This window comes from Crocodylus siamensis, chromosome 4 (genome assembly GCF_052110815.1).
Source record: "Crocodylus siamensis isolate JL-2025a chromosome 4, ASM5211081v1, whole genome shotgun sequence".
NCBI lineage: Eukaryota > Metazoa > Chordata > Crocodylia > Crocodylidae > Crocodylus > Crocodylus siamensis.
Genome location: NC_143398.1, coordinates 63,367,280 through 63,386,319, shown reverse-complemented (window position 1 = coordinate 63,386,319; position 19,040 = coordinate 63,367,280). Strand labels below are relative to the sequence as shown.

The 19,040-nt window shown below is 43.2% G+C and overlaps 1 protein-coding gene across 1 annotated transcript in view; it reads left to right on the top strand.

Moving 5' to 3' along the window:
• The first annotated feature begins 3,880 nt into the window (after nt 1-3,880).
• Nucleotides 3,881-19,040, top strand: part of PPM1H (protein phosphatase, Mg2+/Mn2+ dependent 1H) — a 210,395-nt gene continuing 195,235 nt past the window's right edge. Inside the window, exon 1 of the mRNA XM_090042428.1 lies at nt 3,881-4,388. Within this exon, the coding sequence (XP_089898554.1) occupies nt 4,144-4,388 (245 nt within the window). The 5' untranslated portion in view covers nt 3,881-4,143. The remainder of the gene's footprint in view (nt 4,389-19,040) is intronic.

The window sequence follows — 19,040 nt, the reverse complement described above, 5'->3', positions numbered from 1 at the left end:
CTGATGGCCTTCAACAGCAAAAAATGCAAGGTACTCCACCTTGGGAAGAAAAACCCACAGCATGCTTATAGGCTCAGCAGTGCTATGCTTGCCAGCACCATGGCCAGAAGGAACTTGGGGGTCATGATTGACCACAAGATGAATATGAGCCACCAATGTGATGTGGCAGCTAGCAAAGCGAGCAAAACTCTGGTTTGCATCCATAGCTGCTTCTCTAGGAAATCCCAGGATGTCATTCTCTCACTGTACTCAGCCTTGGTGAGGCCACAGCTGAAGTACTGCATCCAATTCTGGGTTCCACAATTTAAAAAGGATGTGGAGAAGCTTGAGAGACTCCAGAGAAGAGCCACACATGATCAGAGGGCAGGAAAACAGTCCTTATGATGAGAGGCTGAGAGCTATGGGACTCTTCAGCCTGGAAAAGCACAGGCTCAGGGGTGACTTGGTGGCAGCCTAAGTATATAAGGGGTGTGCATCAGGATCTAGGGGAATGCCTGTTCACCAGAGCACCCCATGGGATGACAAGGTCAAATGGTCACAGACTCCTCCAAGACTGTTTCAGGCTGGACATACGGAAGAACTTCTTTACTGTCTGAGCCCCCAAGGCCTGGAACAGACTTTTGCCAGAGGTGGTGCAAGCACCTACTCTAGACTCCTTTAAGAGTCAATTGGACGTTTATCTTGCTGGGATCCTGTGACCCCAGCTGACTTCCTGCCCCTGGGGCAGGGGACTGGACTTAATGACCTTCCGAGGTCCCTTCCAGCCCTAATGTCTATGAAACCTATGAAAGTCTATTTAATAAGTGGGCTAGATTGCTTTCAGAATCCCAAAAATCTTGCACCTCTTTTCACTTGTGAGGTATAACTTACCTGAAGTAAACTTTAGGTTGTAACGGCCCTTCATGATAAGGTAGATACAGAAATGTAAACGGATGTTTCTCTTTGTTACTTCTCCAAATTATTTATATAACAACGAGCTAGGCAACTTGGCCAGGAAAATAAAGTCTGAAGTACACAACAGGAAGCAATGGAAGCTTACACCATGGTTTTGACTCATTGTAACTCATGTCAAAAAGTCCTGCATATGTAGGACCCAGAATAAAAAAAATAACGCTGTGTTTCCTAAAGTATATTTACAACTTGTCCTCTATACTATATTAAACAAGCAACCCCAAAACTTGAAAACACATCTACAATGAATACTTTTGGGTATCTAAAAGTTTTTTTTTTTCCAGGTCTGGATGTCGTGTGGACCTTATTATTTAACATCCTGTTCATTAACTTTAGCTGCACAAGATTAACTCATGTTCTCATATTAACAACTTTTCGTAAAAGACTAATATAGTCTTTAAATTCCTCATACCTCAAGTAGGTTTAATAATAACTTACAAATGACTTATTCATGACTGCAAGACAAACTGATCATATTATTTTGTAATTGAAACAAAAAGAAGCCACAGGTAAAACAATTTAGAGACTCCATCTCTAACAACTTTAAAACTTTAAGACTCCTTTAAAACATCCACAGATACAGTTACTCAAACATTTAAGTGTTTTTGCAGTTATCAGCTGACACTAATTGGATTTTCTTTTACAGGAATTTGTTTTGCCCAGAAATGTGTATCTGTGAACTCTATTAAGGAAAGAAAGGCAGAATTTGTAAAAAAAAAAAAAAAAAAAAAAAAAAAAGGGGGCTGTATCAAGCATTATACAGCCTGTTTAATATTAAAACGGGTAGGTCAACCTTTAACCTACTTACACATATTTAACGCTTCAGTCCTAATAGGTTAACTCATTCCGATCTGAATGGCCCCCACTTTTTGAAGGTATCAAAATCCATATAATTACTTGTTAACACTTGAAATAGAAGGCAGGGTATATATGCAGCTCTCTAGAATAACTTAATGAGATATAGAACCCTGCTACAGATGATATATATTGCACAATTAACTGGTTAATCACACAGTACATTTAGACCCCTCACATGTGCAAAGCAAGACCAGCCACAGGTGCAAAGTAATTATCACACAATGAACTGGTTAATCATACAATATATTGCATGGCAAATTAATTATCACACAATACAACTCATGACAACTCCTGGAAAGGTCAATCCAGCTATGAAAAGAGCCAGCCAGCTATAAAGTTACTGCTTAAAAATGTGTAATACGTCTATTGCTGGTTTCTATCCTGCTTTAATCCGAATGTATAGTGGGGCCCTATATAGATGTAAGGTGTCCCAGGCTGAAGGTCACATCTGACAAAGTCCACTTCAACCCAGGAAAGTTTGTGTATATTCTCTCCATATGTAGTCTTACTTAGGGCCCTACCACACTTAAAGCTGGAAATCAGCTGCAAAGTTGTTACACATTTCCAAGCACTTGGTTGGCTCTTTTGATAGCTGGCTGGACCTTTTAATAACTAGCATAACATATGTAATATGCAACAGAGGTGTTAGGTCTGGATAGGTGTGCATCTCCTCTGCCTTCTGACTGCCTTTGTATGAACATGGTTACAAACTACCTCACAGCACTTGAACAATTTTTTTAAGAGATCCCCCCTTTCACTCTTCTAACACAAACTGTGCTCTCTCCACATATAATCTACTGTAGTTAAGGCCCTGCCACACATACAAAATCAAGCTAGCTAGAAACCAGCTCCGAAGTTGTTATATATGTTCAAGCATTAACTTTGTAGAATCATAGAAAATTAGGGTTGGAAGGGACCTCAGAAGGTTATCTAGTCCAACCCCCTGCTCAAAGCAGGACCATCCCCAACTAGATCATCCCAGTCAGGGCTTTGTCAAGCCAGGCCCTGAAAGTCACCAAGGATGGAGATTTCATTGCCTCTCTGGGTAACTTTTTCCAGTGCTTCACCACCCTGCTAGTGAGAGAGTTTTTCCTAATATTCAACCTAAACTCCCTTGCTGTTGGCTCTTCTGGTAAGCTGGCTAGACCTTTCCATGAGTTGCCATATATATGTAAGGTGTGTCAGGGGCCTGAGGTACCTAGCCAGACCTATCTCCACTGCCTTCCGATCAACACGGTTACAAACTACCTCTCACAGCACTTGAAAGATTTGTTTAAAAGACCCCCTTTCACTCTTCTAATGCACATTGTGCTCTCTCCATATATAATCTCATGTAGTTAGGGCCCTGCCACACGTTCAAATTAAACCTGACTGAAAACCAGCTCCTAAGTCCGTACACTTGTGCAGACAAGGTTCTTTGGGTAAATCTGATATCTTTTATGAGACCAACTATATTACTGGAAAAAACGTTCTTTGCAAGCTTTTAGGCACCAATGCCCTTCTTCATGTGCCACAAGTGCCTGAAGAAGGGTGTCAAACATTGCAAGCTTTTGGGTACAAAAGCTTGCAAAGAAAAAATGTTCTGTGCAAGCTTTTGAGCACCAACGTCCTCCTTCAGGCATCTGAAGAAGGGTGTTGGGTGTCCCAGAATTTGCAAAGGACAATTTTCCCAACTATATAGTTGGTCTAATAAAAGATATCACATTCAGATTTCCCCAAAGCACCTCACCCGCCTGTGTGTCCTTAGACCAACACGGCTGCAGCCAACACCCCCTTACACATGCTGAAGCACTAACTTTGTAGCTGGTTAGCTTTTTTGGTAGCTGGCTGGCCCTTTCTATGAGTTGCCAGGTATGTGTAAGAGGTGCTTTAACCTTAGGTCGGACTAGGTGCCCATCACCCCTGGCTTCAGAGGAAGGCGGCTAAGAACGACTCAGCGCTTAGAGGAAAGACTCTTTTCCGGGACTCCCTTACCCTCTTCCCGGTGTCCCGCGGGGGGGAAAGCCTGGGGCTGAGCGCCTTGGCACTTTCCAACCTGTCCCCCGGCCGGGAGCACGGCGGGGGCGGGCGCGCGAGGCCCCGGTCCTGGCCGCGGGGGGGCGGGATGCGGGCACAGGCTGCGCCCGCACCTGCCCCCGCCCCCGCCGTGCCCGGCCGGGCTGCGCTGCGGGGGGGGCTCCGCGGCAGGAAGCTGCCCTGGCAGATCCAGCCCCGTCATCACATGACTCCGCCGCCGCGGGCTGAGCGGAGCGGGCCGCGCTGCTGCGGCTGCTGCAATGAGCGCGCGGCTCGGCGGCCGCCGCTGAGACCCCGGCCCGGGCCGTGCGCGGGACTATGCTGACGCGGGTGAAGTCCGCCGTGGCCAATTTCATGGGCGGCATCATGGCTGGCGGCTCGGGCGCGGAGCACGGCGGCGGCGGCGGCGGCGCGGACCTGCCGCTGCGCTTCCCCTACGGGCGGCCCGAGTTCCTGGCGCTGTCCCCGGACGAGGTGGAGTGCTCGGCCGACCACATCGCGCGGCCCATCCTCATCCTCAACAAGGAGACGCAGCGCCTGCCCTGGACCACGGGCTACGCGGAGTGAGTGTGTCCCGGGGGGGCGGCGGGAGGGGGTCCCGCCTGGCAGAGGGCACGACTTGCTGCAGGCAGCTCGGTCACGGTGCCCACGCGCCTGGCAGGCAGGCAGGCAGGATTATTTGCCGTAGAGAGCTCTCTCCCGGCCTGCTGGGGACTGGGCTTCAAACGCGTCCCTTGCCAGGCCTGTGCAGCGCTGGTGGCAAACGGGGAGGATGGGAGGTTGTCGCTGCTTGTTTCCAGTCTGAAAAAAATGCCCATCCTGCTGGCGCGGGAGCCGGGCTGGGAAGGTGGAATGAAGGAGACTACAGCAGCCCGGCCGTGTTGCTGGAGCCCTGCTCGTCCTTGTCGCCTCTGCCACCGCACGTGATTTCTGTAGCTGTGTTACGCACTTATTTTTTCCGAGTTGAAGGATTAAAATGATAAACTGCTCTTCTGAAGCCCTGCGATCGTTGCTGGTGGCTGAAAGCATTAGGAATGCGTGAATAGCCGGCTTGGGTGGCAGTCCGACTTTTTGTACTCTTTGAGAATGACTTGACGGGGGGGGGGGGGCGTAAATTGGCTGGGCAGCTTCTCATGTTTGTTCTGGACCTGTCCAGAAACATGCACCGATGTGAAACTTGATTCAGGGAGCATGTGGGAAGCTTTGTATTGATGCAGAACGGCAAAAGGGAAGCTTCCCTTAGAACTAGCTGCATTGAAAAGTGTTGCGTCCTGGCCTTCTGTCAGGTCTCTAGTGCATTTCTAAGTTTGAGAGGGACCTGAAGGTCTCAACCTCTATACTGATGGGAAGAAAAAGCAGTGTAAAGACCCCAGGGCCCAGCTGAGAAGCAGTATTGTTCTGGCCTCTCATTTTAGTGATTTTGTTTGTTGCACTGACTTATGTCATTGCTTTGGTCAGCAGCCAGTTTCAGCTTCCCTTCAGTCTTGAGCAGAGTGACTATCATTGCAAATCAATAAGGACAGAACTTTAAGGTGCAGCCTGAAAAACGGAGTGGTTGTTTGGATGCAAAGACCTGTCACTGTTCAGCAGTGGAACAATTTACATACTGGTGCATGATTCAGCTCCATTCACTCAGTGGTAGCCTTACTGCTCTCTTCAGTTGGGAGCAGGATGGAGTCCTTGACTTCCTTTTCCTGGAAACTCCAAGATTGAAGTTTGACCAGCCATGCCACTGGCAGTGCAGAAGAAAGTGCTGGAACCAACTCTGCAACCTCCTCTGTCTCCACTTCCTGCCTCCTAGATTTAGAGATTGGGCACGATACCTTTTTCCCTTTTGGGAGGTGCCATAACTGGGGACTTAATTCAACTCCCACACATGGAGAAAAACCACTTTTGACAGCTCTGAGAACTGAACTGAGCTGCGCCCCCAATGAGTAGATATGGAGCATACAAATGAGCTGTTCTAACATGATTGGAAACATAGGAATATAAAGGAGGAATGAGGAGAAATTTACTTTTTAGCTGTTTCCTCAATACTTTAGGGGAAGAGAGTAAGGCAACAAACAGTGCATCTATGAGCAACAATATTGAGTGTTTTAAATACAACCTTTAAATAATTTGGGCAATAAAACAAGCTAGCTCTTTATGACAGTGGGTAATCTTTACTGTTCCCAATATGAGGGGGAAACTGTGGTACAGTGGTTTACTAAAAGTCAGAGCAAGTCCATGACAGTACAGAATAGATTCTGGCTCTTAGATGAATGCATAATCTACTAGAGACACAGTTTTCATGTGGAGTGAGGCTTTTGAGAGAAAATGTTGTGGTAGGAAACAAAAGCGGGGTGGGCGGTATATTGTGGGAAATTTCTTATTCAAATTAATGTTTATTGATTAAAGGAAATAGGATCATAGAAAATTAGGGTTGGAAAGGAGAGTGGAAGAAGGGGTTGTTACTTGAAGGGGAGAGAGGGTTGCACCTTGAACAGGTTTTTTTTGGTCGTGTTTTCATGTATAATTTAATTAGTTCAGAAGGATAATCAACAATTAGAAGCACTTTCAGGACCCTTTGGAATTTATATGAATTAAAATAAACTCTTGGTGTTGGAAGATCTTCTACAGCTGAAGCTCAAGAAAGAGGGAAAAGGTTTTTTTTATCAAACCTTTCCATTAGGGAGATTGATGTCTGTTGGTGAGCAGTCATATCATCTCCCCAGTTCAAAATAGATTTAGCATCTGGTCTTGTGCTCTTGCACTGGATAAGCTTAAACTACTGTTTCTCCAGAAGTAATAGTTCTCATCATACCTGGGAAACCTTTATATCAGTGATTTCTTCTGTAAGTATTCTCCCAGAAGAAAGGATTATCACCATCTTTTGTGATAATGAATAAATACTTTTAATCAAGTTGCAGCAAGGGAAGTTTAGAGTTGGATATTAGGAAAAACTTTCTCACTAGGCAAGTGGTGAAGCATGGGAACAGGTTTCCTAGAGAGGTTGTGGAATCTCCATCCCTGGAGGTATTTGAGGCCTGGCTCAGTAAAGCCCTGGCTGGAATGATCTAGTTGGGGATGGTCCTGCTTTAATCATGGGGTTGGACTAGGTCAGAGGTTCCCATCCTCCAGGCCATGAAGGGTTGGCTGCTGGTCTGCAGGAGGGTTATCTGCCAGACCAGAAATCTGAAAATGACTGGCATACTGTGGACCAGCAGCCAACCCTTTTTTATATGAATCTAACCACGGTCTAAAAAGGTTGGGAACCACTGGATTAGGTGACCTCCTGAGGTCCCTTACAGCCTTAATTTTCTATGATTCTGTGGTACTTGGGCATCACTGTATCCAACTATAATTAAATGGTGCTATCTGTCCAGTCTGAATATATCTGTTTGAACAAGTATTAAATTCTCATTTCTGTTTTGCATCTTTCATGTCCATTTTTCTGGATATTTTCTCTTACAGGAATAATATAATCTCAAAATATAGTTTTAAAATTTGCTGCACAACAATTAATTTAGCTCTGCAGTAAGCAGCAAAATCCTAGTGTTTGCCTCTCATTTTGATTACTGGGCTGTTATCCTTTTTTTTTTTTCTAATAATGTAGATCTCTATGTAGGGAGAAAAAAAATCTTCAAAATACATTTTGGAGACGAACGATAGAGCATTTTTTCTCTTGTGGCCTCTCAGTATAAGATCTGCAAGGACTCGGCTTTCCTTTATTCACCAATTCACTGAATGGATCCAAAATTGTCATCTTGAGAAAAACAGCCTCCTAACAGATTATTACTTCAGCTACGTTAATTGAGACCTATCAAGTTTTGACAATAGATCCACCTCTTTCTATGAAATGACAAAAGATGCTCGTTTTTTTCAAATATACACTTTCTATTCCAAAGAAGCTTCTAACTTCCATAGAAGTTTGGAGATAGAAATGTAAAAGTTTTGTCCAAATCTGTGGGTGTTGTTGGGTCGGGTTTTTGGGGGGGGAGGGGGGTTAATTCCTCACTGAGATGAGGCAGTTACGAACTAGTCAGCCTTACTACCTGGGAAGTTAGTGGAACAAGTTAGAAATAAATCAGTTTGCCAACATGTTAAGGAGGAAAGGATGATCACTAGAAGTCAACATGGATTTCTAGTGATCATGGATTTATTGACAAATCATCCCAACCCAACTTGGTCTCCTTTGACAGAATAACTGGGTGGATCAAGAAAATGAAGTGACCATAGTGTACCTGGATGTTAGAAAGACCTTTAATAGTTCCACATGGCCTTCTCTTACGTGCAAGTGAGGGATTATTATAAAAGGATTGATGTCAGCATGGCAGGAAGTTTCAAGTAAAGTTGCAGAGGGGTCTGTCCTGGGTCTTGTGATGTTAAGTGTTTTTGTTTTAATTATTTGGATGCTGGAATTGAAAACCTGATCAAGTTTGCAGATAATATGAAAGTGGGAAGGGCTGCAAGGACTTTGGAAGATAAAAGTAGATCAAAAAGTTCTTGATAGATTGGGGAACTGAGTAGAGGAAAGAACTGAGTTCAGTGCAGACAAATGCAAGATGCTAAACCTAGGGAAGAATAACCAAATCTTAGAGGTGCACCAATACATTGGTCACATATCGCATCAGTGCCAACGTAAGGAAAATTTTACTGTATCAGCGGTCAGGTTTTTTTGCTGATGTGGCCGATAATGACACTGATAAATGCTGTGTGAATGCATGCATCCACAGCACAGCATGAAGGTGGCCAGGAGTGCGGCTGAGCAGCTGGGTCCAGTTGTTAAGTCTGTTGTGAGGGAAGGTCAGGGCAGGGGGTCAGATCCAGAAATGCGGGAAGGAGTGGGGCTGGGGTGGGACAGGCAGTGCCTGGACGGGGCATGGGATGGAGCTGTGGCTTGTCTGGGGGCGCCAAAGGGGGAGGGTGGCAGCTCCCACCACTGCACGCACCCTGGGAGGGCATGGGCGGGGGGGGTGTGCCCCCAGGTATCTGTGTGGGGCAAGGATGGGCTGGTGCTGCGGGCTGGAGTCCAGGTGGTGCTGGGCTTCTCCCAGTGGGGTCTGCACCGGGCTGTGCTCAGAATGGGCAGTGGCAACACTTGGAGGAGGTTTTGGGGGACTATGGCAAATTTTGGGATGGCTGCAGACCCCCATGGCCCTTTTCCAGCCATCCTGAGCATAGCCCAGCCCAGCCCCTCGCTGAAAGAGCTTGGCATGACCCTTGCTTCATCTTGCAATGGCAGCCTGCCCTTGTCCCATGCACCAACCTGGGCATGCACACTGCATGTCCTCCTAGGGTGTGCACAGCAGCGGGAGCCACTCCCCTCCCTCTTTGCCACCCGGGCGAGCCACTTGCGGCTCTGTGCCACTCCCTGCCTCACCTGGGTAGTGCCTGCCCTTGCCCCAGACCCACTCCCTCTCAAACCGTGGGGTCCTTGATTTCCCCTTCCACATGCCCCTTGCCTCCTCCTTGCCCCACATCAGTATCGGCCAATATGGCTCGTTAAAAATCGGCCATTGGTATCAACTCAAAAGAACCTCTATCAGTGCACCCCTACCAAATATACTAAAACAGAATGGGATTTAAGTGGCTGGGTAGCAGCATTGTGAAGAAAGATCTAGGGATTTTGGTGGCTTGGACTTAGCATGACATAGTTGCAGAGAAAGCATGCATAATTTTTGGGCTGCATCAGCAGAAGTATTAGCTGTAAGACACAGGAGGTGCTTGTACCACTCACTCTACTCAACGTTGGTTAGGCTTATGTAAAGTATTGTATGTAATTCAGGGCCCCATGTTTTCAGAATGTAAAAAAAGTTGGAGAGTCTCCAGAGGCTGGTGACAATTAAGGGGTTTGGAAAGCAAACCGTATGAGGAAGAGAACTTTGAAAAGGAGATCCAGGTGTGGGGGAAGGGGACATGGCAGTTTTCAGATACTTTAATAGTGCCATAAAAGAAGAACCACCGTTCTCCCTTGCCACAGAAAGCAGAACATGAAACAGTGTCTTAAACTCTGCTTTGATGCGATTTAAGATTAGCTCTGAGGAAGAAAACTTCCCTACTCTTAGAAGAGTGAGACAAGTGGAGTAGTCTGGCTAGGGGAGTTGTGGAACCTTTCACTGGAGGTTTTCAAGAGGGGCTTGGATAAGCATTGGACAGGGAGGATTTAGGAATCGCATTCTTGCATTTGTGCAAGGTGTTGGACTGGGTGGTGTGTGAGGTCTCTTCCAACCTGTGATTCTGTTGTCTAAAAATAAGAAACCCAAAACATGTTGCCTAAGGTATCCCTGGTAAAACTGCTCAGTTATGCTGATTTTGATCAAGAGTGAATTTGAATCAATGTATTTTATCAGAAGTTCACAATAACATTTTTCTTTTAAATACAGTGCCATGCATAAAGGGTAGTTGTTTAAACAGTAGTGTAACCTGGGCTGAGTCCCCTGGGGCTAACTATACAGGTGCCAGAATGGAGGCAGGGAGGCCCTGGAGAGGTTGTAGGGGCTTTGCTTGAGACAGGCTCACACAGGGGCTGCAGGCTGTGCCTGTCCAGCGGTAGGAGTCTCTTTGTGATCCTTCCCCTGCTGTGTGGCTAACAGTCACCACAGAACTGAGGCTTTTGCATGGTCTTTCCATATACAATTATGAAGCATGTGTGAAAGGTTAACCTGGTGGCTGTTGTGGGCAACTCCCACAAGGGAGGGGAAATGAGTTGCCCTGAAGCAGGAGCCTCCAGCCCCTGGGTGAGCCTGTCCTCTGATAGGTAAGACTCTGCTCCAATCCCATTATTGTAAGCTCAGCATCCCCACCTGCTCTCTGGCTCTGGTTAGGGTTCAGAAATAGCTAGCTATGCCTCTGGTTGAGAATTAGGTTAATTTGAACAAGTTTGCATCTCAGACTTTGCTCAATACTACCTCTCATTCTGAGTACAGACCCATATCTGAGAGGTATTAGGGCTTCCCTATGGAGAATGTCATGTTTTGCAGCCCATAGCTTTGTTGGTTTTCTTTCTGTAAGACTCTTCTTGTCATTAGGGGGGAAAAAAAAGCTGTGAAGTTATTTTTGTTTGTTGTTTATGTTGTGGTTTCCTCTCTTTCTCCTCAGCAGAACTTGTGAACCTGCTTCCAACTTTGTTTTATGCTTGCTAAATTAGGCAGTGATCTGGACCTACTAATATAACTCAAGCCAAACATAAATGATCGTACCTTCAATAGTGTCTTAACTGTATATGTAGCTAAACAGTATATCGACACACACCTTTTACCTTCACCTTTTTCCTCCATCCTCTGTCTTTCTTTGATGACTACTTGTTGACTTCATGCAAGTCTTAAACACTTCAGAACAGAGGCTTCCTTTTTAATGAGTCTTGGCTAAAGTCTCTGGGCTATTCTGTAATATCAATTATTAGTAATAAATGTCAGTCCATATTATATTTATATTGTGACTAGCAGATTCTCATAGACTTCCTGGAAAATAGTCTTACAGGTTGCTTCTGGAGAAGTAAGCAAGTGCTTTCTTATGTTGAGATCCTTACTTTAGCAGCAGTGAAGGTAAAACAACGCTCTTATTATTCTCCAACTAAGCAATAATATGTTTTTGTAGGCCAAAATTCAATGCTTTAATGTCTTTTGTAAATACTATGAATCCTTGGGATGGATCGCAGTCAGCCTTGTCTGGCACTCATTTCTCTGAATTCTTACCTTTTCACAATCACTTTGTAGAATACCTCTATGTGTCTCTTGAATATTTTTAATGGCTCTTTGTTCTTCAGTTTTAAGTTATCTATGGATTTATGCAAAAATTTAGTTATGCTGTAATTCTCTTTTTGTTTAGCATTTTCTATCTTTCTAAATTAAACTCTGATCTATTTTCTGTTCAAGTTTGAAATACCTGGTATGGCTTTTATAATGTATACTTCTTTTATGATTTAAAAAAAATCAACTTCTTATCCAAGTGGTACTCTCCTCTTTTGAGAAACAAAGTCCAACCTTTTCAAGATTATTTTACATGTCGTACCTCAGAAGTCCTGCAATACCGTGGTTTCTCTGCACTGCAGGCCTGCATAGCAATTGAATTTTCTCTGATGTGGTGAACACTGACCCACAACGGATGCAGTGCTCTAGGTGAAGTACTGTATAACTGTGGACTTGCACCCTGTTATTATAGTGTCACATTGTTTCAACAATAACTTTCTTGAAACAAAGGAGAAAAAAAAACTGGATTATGGATTTTTTTCTTTATGCATTGGTTGTTTTTTTAAGCAGATGACTTTGCATCTTTCTCTTTAGACTGAATTTCTTCTTCAGATTCATTGCTTTTGAGCTGTGTATGCAAGAAAGATATATTTGAAGGACTGAAGAAGAAGATACCAAGACTGATTTCTCTCTCTCTTTTTTTTTTATTTCCTTTTCCCTAGTAGCCCTCTAAGTGTGGACTGGTACCTTCAAACTTAAGAGCCAAGGAATATTGCACAGGAGTACTGGACTTACTACATATCATTATAGTGTGAAAGGTATCTTAAAGTTACAGACATTAATCCTGTAGCCCCTACTGAAGCAGATATATTAGTCCCAACGTGCCAATGAGGCAATAAACTGAGGGACAGAAGTATTACTTGATCACTTAATTGCATGTGAGTTAACGGCAGTCTGGACTAGAACCTATAAATCTTGATGACTCCATGTCTCTTACTCTAACCAGTAGACCTCAGTGCCTTTCATTAATTGGAGTTCCAGAAGTTGGGCTTGTGTGAATTGCAAGTATGTTCCCATTTCTAAGAGCTACTGTTTCTGTTAGCTGGCAGCATGAGTCATGTCTCCCTCTGCAAACAAGTTTATATGCAGTATATTGTCTGCTTGGTGTGATGTCACAACAATGGGTAACATTGGAGGAACTTTTGAAACAAACCTTCTGATCCTGTTCTTCCAGCTTCTGTTTGCTTAGGCTGAATGCACATAATTTGTAGAGAACAATTCCTTCTTGCTTTAATATTTTTTTTTCTCTCTTTGTCTAGGTGAATTATGTTTGTACTTTAATAACTTCTTAGTTAAGAGCATTAAATGTAAAATATGTCTTGATAAATTACTTTAGATTTTAAAATGCTATGCATCTGTGTATAACATATGCATATATTAGAGAAGGTCAAAGTATAAAAGAGAAAGCAAGTCGTTATACGTGTATTAATGTAATAAAGTAGTTCTGGTTTATGTTGCCAAAGTCTTCAAGGCTCCATTCTGTGTAAAAGTTTATTGAAACCATGTGAGAATTTATAAGAGCTTCCAATATCCCTCTCCTTAGGTAAGAGCTTGTGATATAATACTTGGTTCAGAGATGATATCTTTTATTAGACCAACTAAGAAATTGCAAAAGTATCTTTTTCTGCAAGCTTTTGGGCGCGCACACCCTTCCTCAGTCTCAGAGAAAATTAAAGATGGTAAAAAAGTCTCCAGGTAGAAAATAAACTTGATTTTTGCACAGAGGAAATGGAAGGTGGAAGTCTCTCTCTCTCTAGGTCCATGAGAATGTCTTTGTGAGTTGTTCTTTGATGTGCAGATAAGGCCGGATTCCTTTCTTGGTGGTATCAAGTGTCAGAAAGGCAGAGAGGTGTAGAAATCTTTCTTGTTGTTCAGCAGTGAACTTTAAATCCAAAATTGGCTAAAATTCAGCATCTTCCGTGTTTTAGGGATGTATTTGGTAGCCGTGTGGGTCTGAGACTCAAAGAAATGCAAAACTCTAGAACTCTTGGTTCAGATGATACTTCGTGCATTTCTTTCTGTCTCCGACCAACGCAGCTACCAAATACATCCCTGAATATAACACTTAGCATTTATGTAATGCCATTGATCTGCCAAGTGCTTTGCAATTATTAATTTACTTTCAGAACAAGTTTGGGAATGGTGTATGGGAAGGGTATAAATGTGCCCATTTTATAGATAAATAGAATGAGGCAAATGGAGCAAAATTTGACAAAGGAGATTGGGAGTTGACTCTCAGGAGTTCCAGTGCTAAGACCATAGTGCCTGTTATTCACTTGGCTTTTGTGGAGGGTAAATTATTGCTTTTATCAACATTTTCAGTGTTGCTTAGGACTTACAAAGGAAACAAAATTGGAATGCAGTTGTATGAATTGTCCTGCCCACACAGAACATTGAGTTGAGCCGAAACCTACTGAAGATGAGGAATTAAAGTATGTACACACAGAACCAATATTGAATTATCCTCAAATACTCGCATTGTATTCATTGTGTAATCCAAATAATCCCTTCATCATGAGGTGAATGAATGAGGAAGGTATTATTTGGAATGTCTTGATATGGACAGTCTGAAAAGGCCACACTCCATGGCATGTGATCCCTCTGACTGATTCCTTTGCATTCAGTCACATGGAAAAAGTTTCATGTATGCCTAGAAATGAGGCATATGATTTCTTCCAGTGCTGAATGTGTGGGTTGTCAGTTGTTGGGCACAGGTTTTTTTCTTGCCATGGGAGTCAGTAATTACGTGAGAAAGGAGTGCGGTCTGTGGGTTTAATGATGGAAAATTAAAGGATTGTATTGGACAGACATACGGGTGAAGAGGCTATAAAATTTAGCAGATGTAGTCTTTCTGTGGAGTAAACCAAGTACCAACATGTAGGTGTTGGCATCCCTTTTTAAATACAGTACAGAAGCAGCATAAGCATATATGAAATATGAGTGTATGTGTCTGTTGAGTAGGGGAGTGCTAAAAGAGGGTGGCATTAAGGCTGCATGGTTGCGAATTCAAGCTCTTTATTTCTAGTTTTTGGATACCTTTTTACAGAAATTAATATTCTGGAAGGCATTAAATACCAAAAGGCAACCTTAACTCTGAGTTAACAGGATTTTGTTTTGTTTTGTTTTTGTCTTGATTTGATTTTTTACATTGAATTTCTTCTTTTTAATATAGGGGTTATTTGGGGAATGTGTGATCTTACATGCAGCTAGATTTGTTTGTGGGGTTGCAGTTGAGATTTTTCTACGTCCAAGTAAAGATTAAGGATGACTTATGATTTCTAAATCCTCCCCCACCCTTGTTATTTGGTCATAGCAGAATCGATATAGAGATTATAGTGGTTCTTTTGAGATGTGTGGAGTGTGCAGCTCTGGAAAGTAACAGGGGTGGTGACAGAAATCACAGGTATGGTCTGTCCTAAAATCCTGACAGTTTTATTTCATGGTGGTTGCATTAATTTTAGCCATGTGAGAGATGACTGATGGGTCTGACTCTTCCTTCATTTCCCTCCCGTGTTTTCCTCTGCAGCATTTGGACTTTCCTACTTCTGTCCCCAGCTCACCTCGTTTTAGCATGCATACTTAGGTGCCTTGTACATAATCATAGGCATTAGCTTATCGTGGTGTCTCAGACTTTCTTAGGTAGTAAACTACGGGCTTGGACAGATGTTAACTTTCTCCAGGTAGAGTCCCTGCTCTCTCAGGAGAAACCACAAGTGTGCAGAAAAGTGGCCACTCTGGGAACTTGGGAACAACTTGAATGAAATGGCTTCCCAGAAAATATCTCACTTCTGTACAGGCAGCAGACACAGAGCCAGCCTCCACAATCCCAATGTGCTTTGCTTCTCCTCCTCCTCACTGGGAGAGGGAGAGCTGTGTCAGTCTCAGCCAAGCAGAAGCATAACACACCCTTGATTTGCTTTGGGCTGGAAATGCCCAGCACTGAAGGGGGTGTATTCTGCTTTTGGCTTGTTCCCTGCCTGAATTGCACCGTGATACTTGGGTTCAGAGAAGTATACAAGCATACACTTTGCCCAGCCCTAGCTGGGCTTCAATGCAGCACCTTCAGTGGGGGAGGGGAAAGGCTGGAGGACTCCACTGATTCTGAGGCGTAATATCTGACATGGGTATGTAACCAACCAAAAGGGTGTGCACTGAACACCATCAGTAAATAGACCATGACAATTTGTACCGAAAAAAAGAAGTGTGTGTGTGGGGGGTGGGGGCTATAGCAAGGCTGATCCCTGGAAGCAGTCTATCCAAAGACGCATACTTTTTGTAGTTGGTGAAAATAAGTGAGAAATTGTAACTCACTCTCTCTGATAATAGATAACTAGGAATATTGGATTAGGCTAAATGATGTTAACATTTTATATATGTAATTAGGCTAGGAATGACACCTAGTCTTATAAACAGATATGTACCTTGAATCTGGAAGTTATTTGCATAGTGTATACGTCCCAATAATTCAGTGGAAGAAAAGGACTAAATAAAAATCCATTAAGTTATGCCTCAAGAGGCAACTGTTGTCTAAGAATTTTTGAAGCTTTGGATAGCTAAATTTTCCAGCTAGGAAAACTGGGTAACGCAGACTTACAGCTAGGCTGATAGCAAGATTTCGTCAGAAGCAGAAGCTGCATTTTAGGGGTCAGGTCAAACATTGTTCTTGTTTAGTTTAGTTTTGTTTATTCTTATATTGCTATCTGTATCTCTACATATGGTTACTGATTTTATTTTTGTAGTGCTCTCTCTTGTTTGGGTAATAAACCTCTTCGCTGTTTCTTATAACTTTCTTATTGTTGGTGTTGTGTGATATTTTTTTTTTTGGTTTGTTTTTTTTATTTTTTTTGGGGGGGGTGTAGGAGACAATTTTACCATACAGATCTTATTTTTGGAGGATGGGGTCTGTAATTTCTAGCAAAGCCAGTAAAAGTGGTGTTATTTTTTTTAAGATGGCAAAAACCCCTCTACTAAGAGCCAGGTGGAAACTGTGGTGCCCCCAGGCCAAGGTGTTATCTCAGCTTGTTCTCAGTAGTCAAGCAGCAGACATTGGAAAGCTCTTGGGGCTGAAGGACACCCCTGATGGTGTGACAGGACCCTGAGCATGTCACACTACATTCAAGGAAGTCATGGGATTAGTGGCTGTCATGTAGTAGATGGGATAAATGTACAGTTCTCAAGCCATTTGATGCCTGATTGGAGTCCCAATTGAATCTCTGGGTCTGTGCAGAAGAACATTTGATAACATCTGTTAAGGTTGATGTATTCTGTTGAAATGGGCTGCAGCTTAGGACCAGATGGCTCAAATGACCCTAAACATAGATCATTAACCCTCAATGTGCCCCCAGATGACATAAAGTTTCAGGGCAATCCATGTAATCCCAGATTTTTATAGCATTTAGAGCAATCAACTTTCTCCACCTCAACTGTAGCAGAGCTGCCGCTTGGCTGGGAACATGGGAGCTATAACTAAGCAATTCAGAATAAGGTGTTAAAGGTCAATGGGAAGGAGGGAAAAGGAAGGGGTTGGGGGAGACGGAATCGAGTAGAAATTCAGGATGGTTGAATTACAGTAAATGCTATAACATAGGGGTCCCTGTGGCGAGAGAGGATTGAACACGTAAGAAATGTAAGATAGAATCATAGAAAATTGGGGTTGGAAGGGACCTCAGGAGGTCATTTAGTCCAACCTCCTGCTCAAAGCAGGGCCATCCCCAATTATATCTGTCATATTAGATGGGGGTCTGTAACCTATGGCCTTTGGGCTGGATCTGGCCCAGGAAGGTCCAGGGTTTATGTGACGTGCAGCTGTGCCAAACCACCCATCCATTTTGCAGCACCCTGCTCAGCAGCTCTCTCAGCTGCTTTGTTGTGCCTACATTTATCATCTCTGCAGGGGGACTAGATATCTGTAGTAAGGGAAGCGCTAGCAGCTTGAGCTGGAGAAGGGGCAAGGGACATAGAGATTTGCGGCCCTCAGCAGGGAAGTAGGTTGCTCCAGCCATGGGCTATTTACCCTGTTGTAAAAAGCTGATCTCATTGTTTCCTTATTCATTCTAATATTCCTCTTTTCCAGGGTGGGTCTGGCTTTAGTAGGTGAATTCTGTATTGCTTTGGTTCAGATAGCAATCTGGGAGGAGAAACGTACTGTACTTCTTGCCTGTGAGACTGGTAGTACTGCAACTTATCTGGTCCACAGAGAGATGGAAAACTGTAATTACTTTGTTGTCTCGTTTATCTACCAGTTTCACTTAAGGATAACATTGGTTTGTTTAAACAGCTGTAGAAAAAGGAAAGCTCTCAAATGCTTTATTCTCAAATTTCAACTCACTGTATGGCAGAGAAGCATCTCAGGTTGTATCCATTTTGTATTTCTATCTCCATATTACCACTGAGAAATGTATAGCCAATATCTGGGAAATCCATAGCTGTCCAGTAGTTGGTGTTTTTCAAAGGCCAATATAAAATGTTCTCTCCTTTTTTTTGGTTCTGGTGGTGTTAAGGTCTCTTTACAGTGAATTTTTTTTTCTTTCTTTCTTATTCATTGTGGCATCACTTATGGTGCAGCTGCACAGACAAAGTAGTAAAACTAAACGGAGCCATTTTGGCTTCTGCTTCAAGACAAATGTATACAAGAAAAAACAGTTTTTCCTAAATAGAAACAAGTGGAATCAGTAGAACTGGAAAGTCAGTTTTCTATGTGATTATTTGTATTTACATTAAATAAGTTATAATAATATGATACTATAATCGTATGATACAGTGTTGTATAATGCGTACCTAGTAAGTATAGCTTGTATTTTGATAGTGTATTCCACCTAAAAAACTCAAAACCTATTGCAAACAACAAATGAAGCTTCACATAAAGTGTTCAGGAAGCATGGCATCACAGGAAACGGTCTTGGTGAGGCAGCAGGCACTTCTTAGTGTGCAAACTCTCTTCTGGAATGCCAGTTCCTGGACACCTTGGTTCCATGATGACTTACTTTGTCACATCTGTTTAGGCCCCAGATTCTGCAAGGGCAGTAGCAAGACTGGTAGTTCTTTATATAAGTTCCCGTGTTTAAAAAAAAAAAAAGTTGTTTCCACATCACAGGCCTCCTCAAGATACTCCCAGTAGCTGACTTGCTGCTTCAGGCACAAACTATGATGCTCAGCCATAGTTTGGGCTTAGTATGGGTTCTGGAGGCTTGCTGTACCAGAGATTTCTTCCCCCCCGCCACCCTTCCCCCCCAAGATTTGGCTTAAATCTGTTAACCATGTTGCCTCAGAGTGGATCAGGCTCTTCCTTCTGGACCCCTGTCCAGGGTTAAGTTTACCTGATTTTAACACTATCTTCTCCCTTGGCACATTTTCTAGCTAACTTTTGGCTAATAGGAACTATGTCAATACATCAGTAGCTTAAATGTGCTGTCTTCTAGAACTGAAGATGCAAGTCTTCTGGTTTGCAGTTTACCATTTCAGGGTCATGTGATATAAGTAACACAC